Source organism: Streptopelia decaocto (genome assembly GCF_964273445.1).
Source record: "Streptopelia decaocto genome assembly, chromosome: 2".
NCBI lineage: Eukaryota > Metazoa > Chordata > Aves > Columbiformes > Columbidae > Streptopelia > Streptopelia decaocto.
The window spans coordinates 147,925,465-147,938,924 of NC_138655.1; the positions used below are offsets into that span (position 1 = coordinate 147,925,465).

At 44.3% G+C, this 13,460-nt stretch overlaps 1 protein-coding gene across 2 annotated transcripts in view; it reads left to right on the plus strand.

The window, feature by feature from the left end:
- The first annotated feature begins 2,064 nt into the window (after positions 1–2,064).
- ZEB1 (zinc finger E-box binding homeobox 1) overlaps positions 2,065–13,460 on the plus strand; it is a 122,964-nt gene continuing 111,568 nt past the window's right edge. The window contains exon 1 of one of the 2 annotated variants that reach the window (XM_082045396.1): positions 2,065–2,184. In XM_082045396.1, the coding sequence (XP_081901522.1) occupies positions 2,127–2,184 (58 nt within the window). In that variant the 5' untranslated portion in view covers positions 2,065–2,126. Of the gene's footprint in view, positions 2,185–2,882; positions 3,140–13,460 lie in introns of those variants that run through there. The other variant, XM_082045395.1, reaches the window with a different exon arrangement.

Sequence of the window (13,460 nt, forward strand, 5' to 3'; positions counted from 1 at the left end):
GTTATTATCAATATTTGTAGTTTTGCAACTACCTTCTGAAACATGACAAATTTTAAGGAACTGAAAACTTAACATGAAAACCTGCAGATGATATTTTGGTTAAATTAATCCACAGAATGATAAAAACATCCAAGAATTCCAAACCACCTTAAGCCCTTGTTTGCGAGCAGCTCCACAGCCATGGGAATCTTCTGTACATAAAGTTGACAACCAAGAATGTTGAACTATTAAAGCAGGACAAAACCGAGATTCTGCCTCAAACTTTGCAAATCACTCATAATTTTCCTGACAGGTTTCATTTTTATCTTGCAGTTGGCTTCATGTTACAGTTCTCTGCTACCTTTGTACTTGGGTTTCAGTATTCCCAGCTAATGCCAAATCTAATGTTTTTAAATTAATTCTATTAGTCCATTGAACACTTTGTACTGCTTGATTTGTTACCTTTTTTTAATGACTCTCAGATAGATCCTCATTAAATTGTTCGAGTCAGCAGCCAACTCACACTGGGTAAAGATACATATGTAAAAACCTAAATTTAATAATTTTTTGAGAGATACTAGACAAATTATTTGTACTTGTAAAGAATGGCAATATCTGTTTTCACATGAGTACACAAATCCACAACTCATGTAGATTTCTGACAGTACACTTAATTTTGAAAAATCCCTCTAGATCTTTACCTAACTCTGCCCTATACCTGTTTTTCAGTATTTTTGACTGTACTGACTTCTGGTCAAACTTCAGATGCAAGGTACTTCCCCAAACTGCCAGTGTTCCACAGTGCACTTTCTAGAGATGTTATGCTGCTTCCATGAGATGAGGTGATATATTATGGTGTGTGAACTTATAGCACATGGAGATAATGTAGGATAGGTAAAGGCCTCAAATTCAGTCAACTACTTGTTAAAAGTATTCCATTAACAGAAATGCTTTCACTGAATCTAAATTGTTTGGATAAAAGCATTCCCCAGAAGCACGGAACTACAAATTCTACAGAATCATCTCAAGATAAGAAAAAAATGGAAATAAGAAAGCCTAGGAACAAATAGAAACTTAATAAGTTATTTTATTGCTGGAAGTGAAAAGCAAGTGTTTGATGGCAATGTTTTCATTGTTAATACATTAAATATGTTTATTAAGCCCAGTCTAGGTTGTTTATTAATTATCTGAAAAAAAAAAAAAGGCTTTTTTTTTTCTTTTAGGTCACACAATGTTATACCTCTTCTCCTCTTCCTGAAAGCAGAAGGCATGATTAAGGAAAGCCCAGGAATGAGAGCTTTTACACCCGGTGGGAACAGCACCCCTCTGGTCCAGCTGCCGGTTTCTCGCTCGGACCCGTAACGCAGGATTTCTGTCACGGTGCGATCGGCCCGCGCTCACAACGCCGCGCTGCCCCCAGCCCGGCCGGGTGCCGGGAGGGCGGCCCGCGGGGCTCCGGCTGCGGGCGCTGGGGAGCAGCGGACCCTGCGGCGGTGCCAGCCCCGCGGCGGCTCTGACGCGGGCGGCAGGTGGCGGCGCGGGGGCGAGGGGCAGCTGGGCCGGCCCAGGCTGGGCCCCGCCCGCCCCCGCTCCACCTTGCGCCGAGCAGGCCGCAGGGCAGTGGGCCGGGAGGCACCTGGCAGCGGGACCGCCCGCCCGGAGCGGGAGGCGGGCTGGTCTCTCAACGCGGCGATGCCGGCGGCGGACGCGGGGCGGGCGGAACTCCCCCGTGGGCCGGGATCCCCCTGCGCCCCCCTGCGTCCCCCCACCGCTCCCGCCCCCTCGGCCGGCCCCGCCCCGCGGGGATCCCCCCCTGTTGCCGGCGGCGGAGTGCCGGGGGGGGCGCACCCCTCGGCGGGACGGGGGTCCCCGGGCAGCGCCGCAGCCGCCCCGGGAGCCCCCCCAGCCGCGGCCGCGGCTCCCGGTACCTGCGGCCGCAACTTTTCCCCCGCCGCCGTTCAAACGTCCTGCCGTAAAGCGCCCGTCTCCCCTGGCAACAAGGTTCCGGCCGAGCACTAGGTGTAGGAAGGTGATGTAAAAGTAAAACCACCCAGTGTCGTAAACCAGGTCCGGGGGGAGGGGAGGGGAGGGAGGGGGGAGGGCGGGGGAGGAGGTGACTGGAGCATTTAGACACAAGCGAGAGGATCATGGCGGATGGCCCCAGGTGTAAGCGCAGGAAGCAGGCGAACCCGAGGCGCAATAACGGTCAGTCAGCCCGCGGGGCAGCGGCTGGGCCGCGCCGGGGCGGCGGCGGGGCCGGGGCGGGGGCCGGGCAGAGCCGTCCCGAGCGCGGAGAGGGGAGGTCGGGCGGGCGCGAAAGTAATTTCCCCGCCGCTCCTCGCCGGGAGCCCGGCTCCCTCCGCACCGTTATATCCGCTACCTGGTGCCTCCCTCGCCTTGCTGCCTGCCTCCCTCCTCCGCCTAGCGGTGCCTCCGCACTCCGCCGCCTGTCCGGGACCGTTACACGCTGCCTTCCTCCACACGCCCCGCGACCGCCCCGCCACCGCTGCGGGGAGCGGGCTCGGGCCCCCCCCCGGGCCGCGCCGCCGCCCGCCGGTCCGGGTGGGGACGCTGAGCCCCGCGGGGAGCGGCGCGGGAGTCTCTGTCGCCCGGCCAGCCTCGGCAACCCCAACTCCGAAACTTGTTACCTGCGCGCCCCGGCGGAGCGGAGCCTTCCCCGCCCGCCTCCCCCCCCGGCCCTGCGGGCGGGTTCCCCGCGCCACCCGCCCGGGAGCGCTTCTTCGTTGCCCGCCGGAGTTCCCTTGGCTCGCCCGGCAGCGGGCCGGCTTCTCAGTCCCGGCCGGCGGGGCGGGCTGCCGGTCGCCTTTCGGGGGGCGGCTGTGGGGGACGCCAGCCGTCACTGGGGGGAGGGGGGCACACCCGGGAGTGCGGCTGCGGGCGGCGGGGGAGGCACCGACGCCGCAGCGGGCAGCGATTCGCGCGGGGGCAGCGCGGTGCGGCCGCCCCGGGCCGGCGGGAGGGGACCGGCGCCCCCGCCGCCCGCTCGCTGCTTTCGCCGCCTGTCCACCGAGAGTCGGTCCCCGGCGGAGCCCCGCGGCCGCGCTGCCTCCCCGGGCCGGGTCCCGGCGGGGCGGTGAGGAAGGGAGGGCAGCGGCGGGGGCGGGCGGCGAAGTTTCTTCCCTTCCCTCTGGCTTCGGAGGTACCTGTTTGTATAATAATGGGTGGTAACGGTTTGGCCGGGGGCCCCCGCTCTGCTCTCCGTGCGTGTGTGACCAACTGCTGCAGTCTATATAAGGAATTACATTTACATTTCAGACCCAAGGGCTGCCGTGGGGTTGGTTTATTATTTTTTTTTTCCTTTCCCTTTGGTATGTGTGTTACTTTAAGATGCATTTGGAAGGTATACGGCAGGGGGAATAAACGCTCGTAACACCCACTCTGTACTTATTTTCTGGAAAATGGGGAAGTAGTTCGGTTCTTGTAGCGACTCTTCGCAATAGGATCTAAAGCAGGAGATTTTGTAACCTTCCTTGGCAATTTTAGGTTTTATGTGGCATTTCCTGTGCAGGGTCACAGATAGGAAGGCTTTCGCCAGCGATCTGAGATGTTTTCATACGCAGTGGACGGTCTCTGAAATAGACCAGAGTCACGATCGGTCCTTCTCTGTGATCCTGATTGTTTCAGGCGTAATGTGGTGATAAATAACAGCCTTTCCAGGGGCTAACGAGTTGATTTCATTGCTTTGAACTTAGGAGGGGTTTCTTATCTTCGCTGTGTGCGTTTTCTAGCAAGTGTTTTTGTTTGCGCGTTCACGTTATTAATTCCTTGTCATAGTGTAAATATTTATATTTAGCTCATGATTTCGCTGTGCTAAAGGTAAGTTTGGAAAGTGCTTTTCGCTTTACCTTATTAAAAATGTTGCTGATCAGAGAAAGGGGGTTTTCTTGTTGCTGACGACATGTGTGTGACATGTGAGTCTGAACCACCCAGCGTCTGTGCAGGAGCTGTAAACATGTTTACCTGAGCAGGAAAGAAAATGGATTTTTCTCTTAAAGATCCAGTGATACGAATATCATACTCTTAAATGATATCAACAGATGAGTTGGGAGAGAAATTTTCTGAAAACCTGTCTTTTGAAATCAACGGGGAAAAGAGATTCTTGGTCGCTGCAGCAAATGGCAACTTGTGCAGGTAGAAAAAAAGATGGTGTTTAGTTTTCTCCTGCATGCATGTCAGCCCCCTCCTGTCTGCTGCTTTCGTTCTCAAGGGAGGGATTTATTTACCACGCTTGCTGTCAGTGTTTTTCCTTTGTGCTTAATATTAGAAAACCAGATTTGAGGCTCTTTAGGACAATTTGTTTTGTCTGCAGCATGTATCACTCACAGAAAACAAAAGGTGTATAAGACGTGGTATCGTTCCAGGTATCTTTCATCTTCATCACTTTTGGACCTCATCACTGCACTCTGTGTTTTTTATCAACTAGTTCTGCAAGGTAGAATTGTAGTATGTTTTGGTTTAGGCTTGTTTTGGTTCCTTTTTTTAAGGAATTAAAACCAACTTAAGTCATTGTGTGTTGAAGCATCAGGGTTGGTTAGATAATAGATTCTGGATAATAGAGATTTCTCAGCAGTGGGTTTATGTTTGACTTGCAAATATTACTAAAGAAAATGACTAGAAGAATGTTAACCCTTTAAAATAAATAGGTATGAGACTTTTCTTCTAAATGTACTTTACTCTTATAGGTGAATATCTTCTGTTGATGAGAGATCAGCATACAAGAGATGCTCTAGCAAGTGGCTTGTTCATAGTATACACTAAATCAATTTTATGCTGTTCTAGTTCCTCCACTTTCCCATAGAATGTGAGATGATTAGAGAGACATGCACTTGACATCCAGTATGTCAGTTAATGATAATGGACTGTGGCGTCAAGCTGTTATATTTTAAACTTTCCTTTTGTTTATCTGTTGATAAACTTAACACAGCTATTCTTGTACTGTAAACTTCTGTTTTTTTCCTCTCTCTCTCTCCCCCTCTCTGTGTTTGGGAGCCAGAGCTTACGGTTGCCACCCTGATGCATTAGCTGGAAAGACAGCCTTATCTTCTTAACTCTAGAGCTGGTTCCTTTTCTACCTTGTTTATGGGCCCCTACAGGAGATCAGCAAAAAGAGCAGATTGCTGCTGCCATTAAAGCCTCCACTTAAAAGAAAATCTGGCACTTCATACCTGAAGAAAACTGTCCTGTGTCATTGTCCTTACTTCTGGCCAGTACACAAAAACATCCGCTAAATCAGAGGAGCTGGCAAAGTGTTGGAACCATAGCACCATTCTGATAAAGCAGGAACATGCACTGGTTGGGAGTCTCTCATCCTATCCACCTTTTCCCCTTCTCCCACTCCCTTCTCCCCCTCTCTTGATGTCTAAATGAAGAGGAAAAAAGAGGGATGTGATTTTTGCCAGTCATCTGCATTGCCACACTGTGTGAATCCTATGTGGACTTCGAATAGATTCAGTATTAGCAGAAGTTTTCTTATTTTGAGTTGGCTTGCAGCATCAGGGTTAGTTGCCTTTTTAGCATCTCTTATATATATTATAGGCTTGTTTTAACTCTAATTAAACTGCAAAACTAAAAGTAACACATCTTGTTCTTCAGCAATGCTGTGATACAAGTAAAGCAAGCCAAATATTTTGAACTTCCCTTACTAGAGAGTTAAAAAGCTATCAACCTTTTATACTGATGTTCTGAAAATAATGTAAGTATGCCCCCAGGTCTTCAGATGCATATTTAATGGTAAAAAGAAGAATGTATGAAACTGAGTAAATTCTGCATGCTGTCAGGAATATGTGAGGAGAGGGTATGAGGCAGGCTTTTACTTTACTCTCTGTTAGCAGTGGATTCATTGCTAAAAGGTTATGTAGATCAACTTGTTAGAGTGCCATTTCAGTTGCTTTACAGTTGGATTTCCTCTCTTTTTATTTTTATTAGATAATAATTTTGTACAAAGTTTTGTTACAAAGCTAAGTACTGTAAGAAGATCATAAATGCCTTTGAATAAGGCAAAAAGCATGGCATATTTCTGTTAGCTCCAAGGTGTTAACTACTGGCAGGATGTCAGGTGTTAGTGACGCTTGGGATACAACATTCCCTGTCGTGCCTTTCTTCTCTTGCCTCCCTCCCTTTCTTTTTCACTAGGTATCATGTTTTCACTCCAGCATTAATTTAAATTTGCAATTTGGGAATTGAGGAATGTAGCTTGAGTTAAAATTCCAGGCACAGTGAACAGGTCTACATGGACAACTGAATTAACTGTTTGAGTCCAGGGAAATATCTCATATAAACAAGTAATACTTCTGTTTTAATGTTAACTACTGAAATATAATGGGAATACACTTTAAAATGTCATTATTCCTTCATTTTTTTCTCTCAGTAATTGTTAACAGTTGTGAAGCAGAGTGTTTTAAGGTAATTAGCTACCTGAGGCAGGTTTCTTAAGGCGATCAGTTGCCTGAAACAGTTTTCCATGTCTCTAGGACTCTGGCAAACATACTGCTGAAACAGTTGATGAAAAGTAGCAAGCAGATGAAACTTCCCTTCTGATATGGTCTTCCCTGTCACAGAAGTCATTCAGATTAATTTTTTTAGTTAAAAGTCTGAGGATTTGACTTCTTTGAACTTAGCCCAAATTTTCTGTTGAACGTTTTCTGTTCTACTGGCTGTCCCTCTCCACTGAGTCATTCTCTCGGCTTTGGGCTTTAGGACAGGTCCCGTTAGTAGGGGCCCCAGCTCTCCGCAGGTGAGCTCCTCCCTGGGCCAGGTAGGGCTTCTGCAGCCTCCTCTGCCTCCTTCCCTGCCCGGAGTCTGGTGGTGGTACCAACCTGGCATTTCTTCTTACGGAATTTTCACTGGGGGAAGAGAGAGCCTGGAGTAATCTAAAGTAAAAATATCAGTGCAGTGTCTTCATGTGGAAACATCTGTTTTAACAGGGTTTAAAAATACCAGTGAGGGATGGCAGACATTTTTAACATGCAGGGGACTCTATTACTGTGTTAAAGAAATAAGACCAACTTCTGTGAAGTTTGGGTTGTGGGGGTTTTTCCCCTCCCCCCCTTTTTTAACTAATTTTTTGAGCAACTGCTCTCTATTGCAGGGAAACTGTTGGAATTACGTTACCTAGCCAAATGGCTGTTAAGAATCCCTACTTCTAAATTCAGTCATTGCTATTTACCAAAAATATAAGCTCAGTGCTTTCAACTCATTAGCTGTTTGTAGTAATTTCAAAAACTCTAACTAATTGATATTGCAAGCTGATTAGAATATGTTGTGCTTTGTTGACTGTAAATCCAGTATTTAACAGTACATACTGCATCTCTGGAGATCATAAAGATTTTACTTATGATACGTTTCACACAAATACATAAAACAAGAGCTTGAAAAAAATTGAAATAATTCTGAGTTTATGTGGGCTTTCATACCAGTTTTCAAAGTACAGTTCCAGATGAACTTTCAAGTGCTTAATATCAATATTTCTGAAGTTCTGGTCATACTTATCTACATTTTTCAGAAGGGCTCACCAGGTAGGATCTCCTCTGTTATGGGCAAGTAAGCAGGACCTGGCTTGTATCTGTGGTCTCAGAAACTTTGGTGCTTCATTCTGGCAGCTATAACAGGCCTGTTATTTTTGAGAGCTAAATTCTCAAGTGACTTACCCAAGGTCACACAGGAAGTCCATAGCAAGACTGAGTCTCAATCCATTTTTAAATCCTTGGGACTACCTTTGCATTTGACTTGATCTAGAGCCTTAAAGAGAAAGAACAGATTTATCATTCATCAGTTACTATTCCTCTCAGTTTAAGTATTTAAACTCTTCCATATCTGTTGCCTTGAAATACCTGTACTTTCAACAAGCAAGTGGCAATATGCAAAACTCAGTTTTCTCCTCAGTCGTTTTTAGGTGGTACTGAGGTAGTATCTTCACTGGTGATGTTTCCTGTCTATGTAGTCGATGTCATGATGTGCCAGAGAAGTACAATTTTGTCTTCTAATGTTTTTTATATTCCCAAATCAGAAGTTCAGTGATGTGTAGGTAGACAAAAGTAAAACACAATGGGAAGGAATTGGCTTAAAGGTTACACTGCTCACATCAACCTCCCTACTCCAATGTGCAGGGTGTTTGGAAGACTGTTTTCTTAGAGGTTGACATCTGGGCAGAGATTATTTAATCAGATATTGGTTTTGCTGGGACAGTAATGACTAAAGAAGAGTATCAGCATGTGGCTGGTGTTTCTAATGTCTGAAAATGATTAAGTAAATTAAAAAGCATAAATTTCACAGAAGTGCATAAATAAAGTCAGGCCTGGAAAGTCTACATGACCAGGACAAGCCTGTGCCAGTTCTCGGTGTTATGACCGTGCCCGTCTGTCACAGGGGCTGCCGAGGTGAGACCGCGTGGCTGGGGGGGCCGGGGGCTCACAGGCCCCTGTGGAGAGCAGCCTGGTGTCTTCAGCAGTGGAGATGGGTGCTTCATCTGGTCACCAGACAGCGCGATGGACCAGTTATGACAGGGACTCTTTCTTATTGGGGGAAATGGTGTCTGACGTCTTCAATAATTAAAATAAAAATCAACAAAATCCCAAGCACACCGTGGAGAGCAGAGGGATGTGTGTCTAAATGGGCATGGGTGCGTTGGCGAGGGAAAGAGCATGTGTGGAAGCAGGGAGGATGAAATGGGAAGGGAGGGGAGCAGTCTGCTGCTCACGGAAGGTCTGGTCCCTTATTTCTGATGCACCTTGGTGGCCTTTCAGGGAGCGATGGGTCTGCTCCCTAGCTGGCCGTGTAAGAAGATCACAGCAGGAAAGAGCTTTGATCTTAGTGGACTAGGTGATGTCTTGAAACACTGGATATTTGGGGGGTTCTATAGGGTTTTGTGGTTGGTTTTCTATAATGCTTTCTGCTTCCAGGTAGTGTTGGCAAGTTTTTTCAACCTTTCACTAATCTTTTGCCTCTGATGTTCTGATTTAATCAGTTTCTTGAGCGAATTGTCAAGTACATGGGTATTTCTCAGTCTTGCTTTGCTTTTCTGGCTAATTCTTAGGGTCTTATTTTTAAGTAACAGAAGTTTGATATTTTTAAAACCTGTTGACAGTTGCAGCTTTTCAATCTTAGCACCTTTCTCTTTTAAAGAAAGGCTAGGTTTAAGTTTTCATTTTGTATTGAGCTGCAGTTTGTTTATTTAATTATCTGTTTGTCACTTTGTTGCATAGATAAGTAGTATTCCTGTGTGACAGTTGAGGAAAATGAGAAGCCTAGTTAAGAAGACTGAGACTTAATGGGTAAAATACTGGCTACACTTAAATGCAGCATAGCTTCATGAATCTATGTCAGTACTCCTTAGAAAAATACTACCCCTATTACCACAGTATGTAAGCACCTTTAAGACAGTCAAAATATATGTACTGAGTCTTGTCTTCCTGTATTTGGGCCTGTACATTTAATTCCTTCTGTGGGTACACGGCAGCGTACATTTACATGTTAGGAGGATAGGTGGTGGTAGAGCAGAAAGAAGAAACTTGTTAAGTTTGTATCTTTATGTGTGGAGCAGCCAGGCAGTGATTCAAATGTTTCAGTTGGTTAGTGCTGAACATATTAACCAGGTCTCTTTAGACTTGCACATTTGTCCCCAAAGTAACCCCAAATAAGGAAGAAAGGAGGCTTTCTTACTTTGTCTTGTTCTGTGCTTGTTTCTGATGCTATTACTGTGGTGTAACTGTATCTTTTATTTTAACATGCTTTTTCAGAGCAACAGAAGTTAACTAAAAATATGCTTTCTCATCTTTGAGGAGTCAGCACTGTTTGAAAGCAGCCTGTTTCAGTTCTCTCCTTTTCAGCTGTCATTCCCAGCTGTCACAATCTCCTTGATGTGAGGACTTTACCCCTGTTGTTGCAAAGCAGTTTGGTTAACAACTGCTGTCACGCAAAGGTTAAAATCTTGTAACTGGCATCCTTTGTTGCTTCCCTTACAAAGGTTTGCTTTCGGTTTGGTAGCATCTCTGTTGTTGCTCTGCCTTCAGTGTGTTCCATCTATTCTATTTTTGGAGAACTATGTAAAGCAAATGACCATGTTTAATGATGAATGTATTCTTCTGGATGTGTTAGAGGGTGCAATTATGACTGAGGAGAGAAAGTAAAAAAGATAAATTCAATCCTGTGCTGAGGTGACATTCCATCCTATCCAATTAGGATCTGTAAGCATGAGTAGCAGTCCTTGAGTGAAAGGACGTGTAAAATTACTTAAGTGCTAAGATCCTCATCTGATATTGCTGTGTGTCAGAAAGAAAAGAAACAATTCTTCATTAACTGTCTCTTATGAACTTCTTTTAAGTATGTTTTTGGACATCCTCTGACTTTCCTCAAGCTCTTCTGTGTTTTAGCTTCTCACAAGTCAAGTGTTAGATCAGGAAAGTTGGAGGAACAGGCAAGAGTGCTGAAGATAGATGGATTATAAACCTGGCCTTTCAGCATGATTCTGAGAGTGACTTTCATGGACAACACTTGAAATAAAGGGGTTAAAAGAATCTCATGTGGTAGAGAGTATTTTTACCTATGAACTAGTGTGCCTGTCCTCATTAGGATCAAATGCTACTTGGCCCAGTGATGCTAGGGAGCACCTTCAGTTACTGTGATATGAAATGTTTTCATAATTTCAGCAAAATTCCTTTTTCAAATTCTGTCTGACAGACACTGAGGGCAGTTTTCTGTTCCATTTTATGGAGACATCTGTCCACAGAGTGTGTATGGGGGAAAGCAAAATGAAATTACAAAACATCACAAATGTGGTGTGATTGAAAAAGGCCTGGGGAAATCTATTCCATCTGAAAAAGTGCAAACTAAAGAACAGAAAAATCAGACCTTAATTACAGGGACTAGCCTGCTGTTTGCTATACTGGTAGATTTGACTTAAAGAAGGAGGCTGTGTTTTTTGTTTGTCTTTCTAACACCTTCCCCCTACCCCAGTCTAACATAACATTTTTCTTAATGCTCAAAAACATAAGGGAGATGACTTGTCCCTTTTTCCTAAATACACATATTTTTAAATAGTTCTTTCAATGCCTTGAGGAATTTCTGCCTCGTGTCCTTCCAGGTATGCATCAGATTTTCCTTCTTCCCACATTCTAGTCCATGTTATTCTTTCTCTTAAGTTCCTGTATGCTATCTACTGTAAGTCATGAGAAGTTCTAGACTGGAAAAGGAAGTACCATTCAGCATCTCTTTGCTGTTTAATCTTCCGTCCTGTTTTGGTTTTGTCTTTTCATAGCCTTTCCTTTCCTTTTCTCCCCTCCTATTTCTGATACAGCTGTTTGGTAAATTCAAGCGAAATAGAACCAGTCACATACTACTGGATTCATTTGTCTGTTATTGTTCACAGGAGTGACCTAGGTACAGTTGGCCCCGCAAAGAGCATGAGGTGGTGAAAAAGGCCTTTGAAGCAGATTTGGAGCTGTAATGACTGGCTTCCTTCCCTGCCGCTGTCCCTTCCCCTTCCTTGCAAAGCGTTTTCATTTGAAAAACTAAGGTGTGGTCATCGGGCATATCTGTTTGCAACTTCCAGTAATTTTTTGCTCACTGCTGAGCTGTAGCATAATTACATATGCAAATGTAGTATTTTTTCCCCCTCTTACCTTGTACATGTGGGAGAGAAAGATAAGGTTGCAGAGTACCGCTGGGGATGGTGCTGCTGGTGAGAAGGTGCTGCAGATGGCCACAGAAGGAGAGAAGTATGTTCTGCAGGACAAGACTCGTGGGGGATTTCAGAACTTCTTTGACTCAAAGGCAACAAGAGAATACCGTTCTTGCCAACTTTAAATAGGAGCAGATTGTTGGATCACTTGTTATAATAACCTGTTTTGATACATTCTAGCTACTGAGTGCTGAGAGTGAATTTGTGTTAACAATAGGAATTTGGTTTGTAGACATTCATATGTATAGTTATTATACCCAATAATTTAATCTGTTAGGTTGGCATGAATGCTCCTTGTAGTAACATAAGGTAAACTTCTAGCATTCCTAGCAGTCTTGCAATGGTACTAAAACCACAGAAACTAATTCTACAGAAAAGATTATTCTGACAACTTCTGCTCTTCATATTAAGGCTTACTTTGTACTTTTTCCAGATTTTAAATTGACTGCCATATTGTATTCCTGAAACCCTAAATATGTCTTACAACAACTAGTATAGAAGTAAGGTAGAATCTGTTCTTTTTGGCAATCAAAACACCGGGAGACTCTTTCTGCACAAAAGTGAAATAATAACAAACAGAAATGAGAAGCAAAATTGAATTGGTAGTTGTAGTGTAGGAAAAGGGAATAGTTCCAGTGGTACATAGTGCAGTGTAACATGCCGTAGTTCTCCGAATTTCACCATGTGATTAATCGTGCCTTCAGGGGTCAGCCTGCACAGCTGATGTGGTAGTTACATGATGGAGACAGACTTCTCCAAATGATGAGCCAGGTTTGTACCTCAGCATGTGAGTGACTAAAACTACTGGTGGACTTTCTGTGAGCTAAGCCAGTTCACATAACAGGGTCAGTTTTACCTTTCCAGCTGAAAAGGATACAAATAGACTTAACTGAATAAAAACTATTATGCACAACAGAGGTTTATGATCCTGACAGAAAATTCTTACAAGGTTTTTTGATGCAAACTATTCCCTGTAGATTCGATGCTCGAAAAATATTTTTGGCAGTGCTGCCCGTGACTCTGCTGAGATGCTTTCCTTCAGAAACACAATAACTAAAGTAGTTAAGAACTCCAGCAAATACGGGCATTTTCTTTGTTTTGGTGTGAAGTGGCAAGCCTTCTCCATTTAATTACACCAACCTCTTAAAAAAATATATATTCCTTGTTATGCAGTATGATATGCAAATCATTTAACTCCATTTGTTTTTGCATATGTATGATATCACAATAGTTTGAGATATAGGAAAGAACATACAACTTTAAAAAAAAAAATCTAATTTCTGCACAGGTAATAAAATAGAAGTGCTGAAATTGAAAACTTGCCAAATGTCTTATTCTAATAGTTTACAGTTACTTATATTTAGTCTTTATTTCATCTTTCTAACTTCTGCCAATATTTTTTAAGCATTTTGAAGGTCTTGCATAGCAAAATCTCAGGGTAGAAAGATGTTTGAGTTTTCAAGTTACAAGATGCTCACTTACTGAGTAAAGCCTTCCCAGTTTGTGCCTTAAAGTATCTTAAGAGGCATCCTAATTAAGCTTCATTTTTTTAATGTCTCTCCAGTTCATCTGCCTTTAAAGAACTCTTACATCTTCCTTCAACCACAGAAGCATTAAGTAGGACTGCAATCAAATATGTGTCTTGTTGGTTCTTGGGTCTCCTGTTGAAAGACGCTGTAGCTGAAGGGTGTGCGCACAAGCAACCGCCTGTGCTGTTTTCCTGCCTTTTCCTTTTGTCTGTCAGGTTGCTGGCTGATAGCAGATTAGCCATCTGAATGTGGGCAGC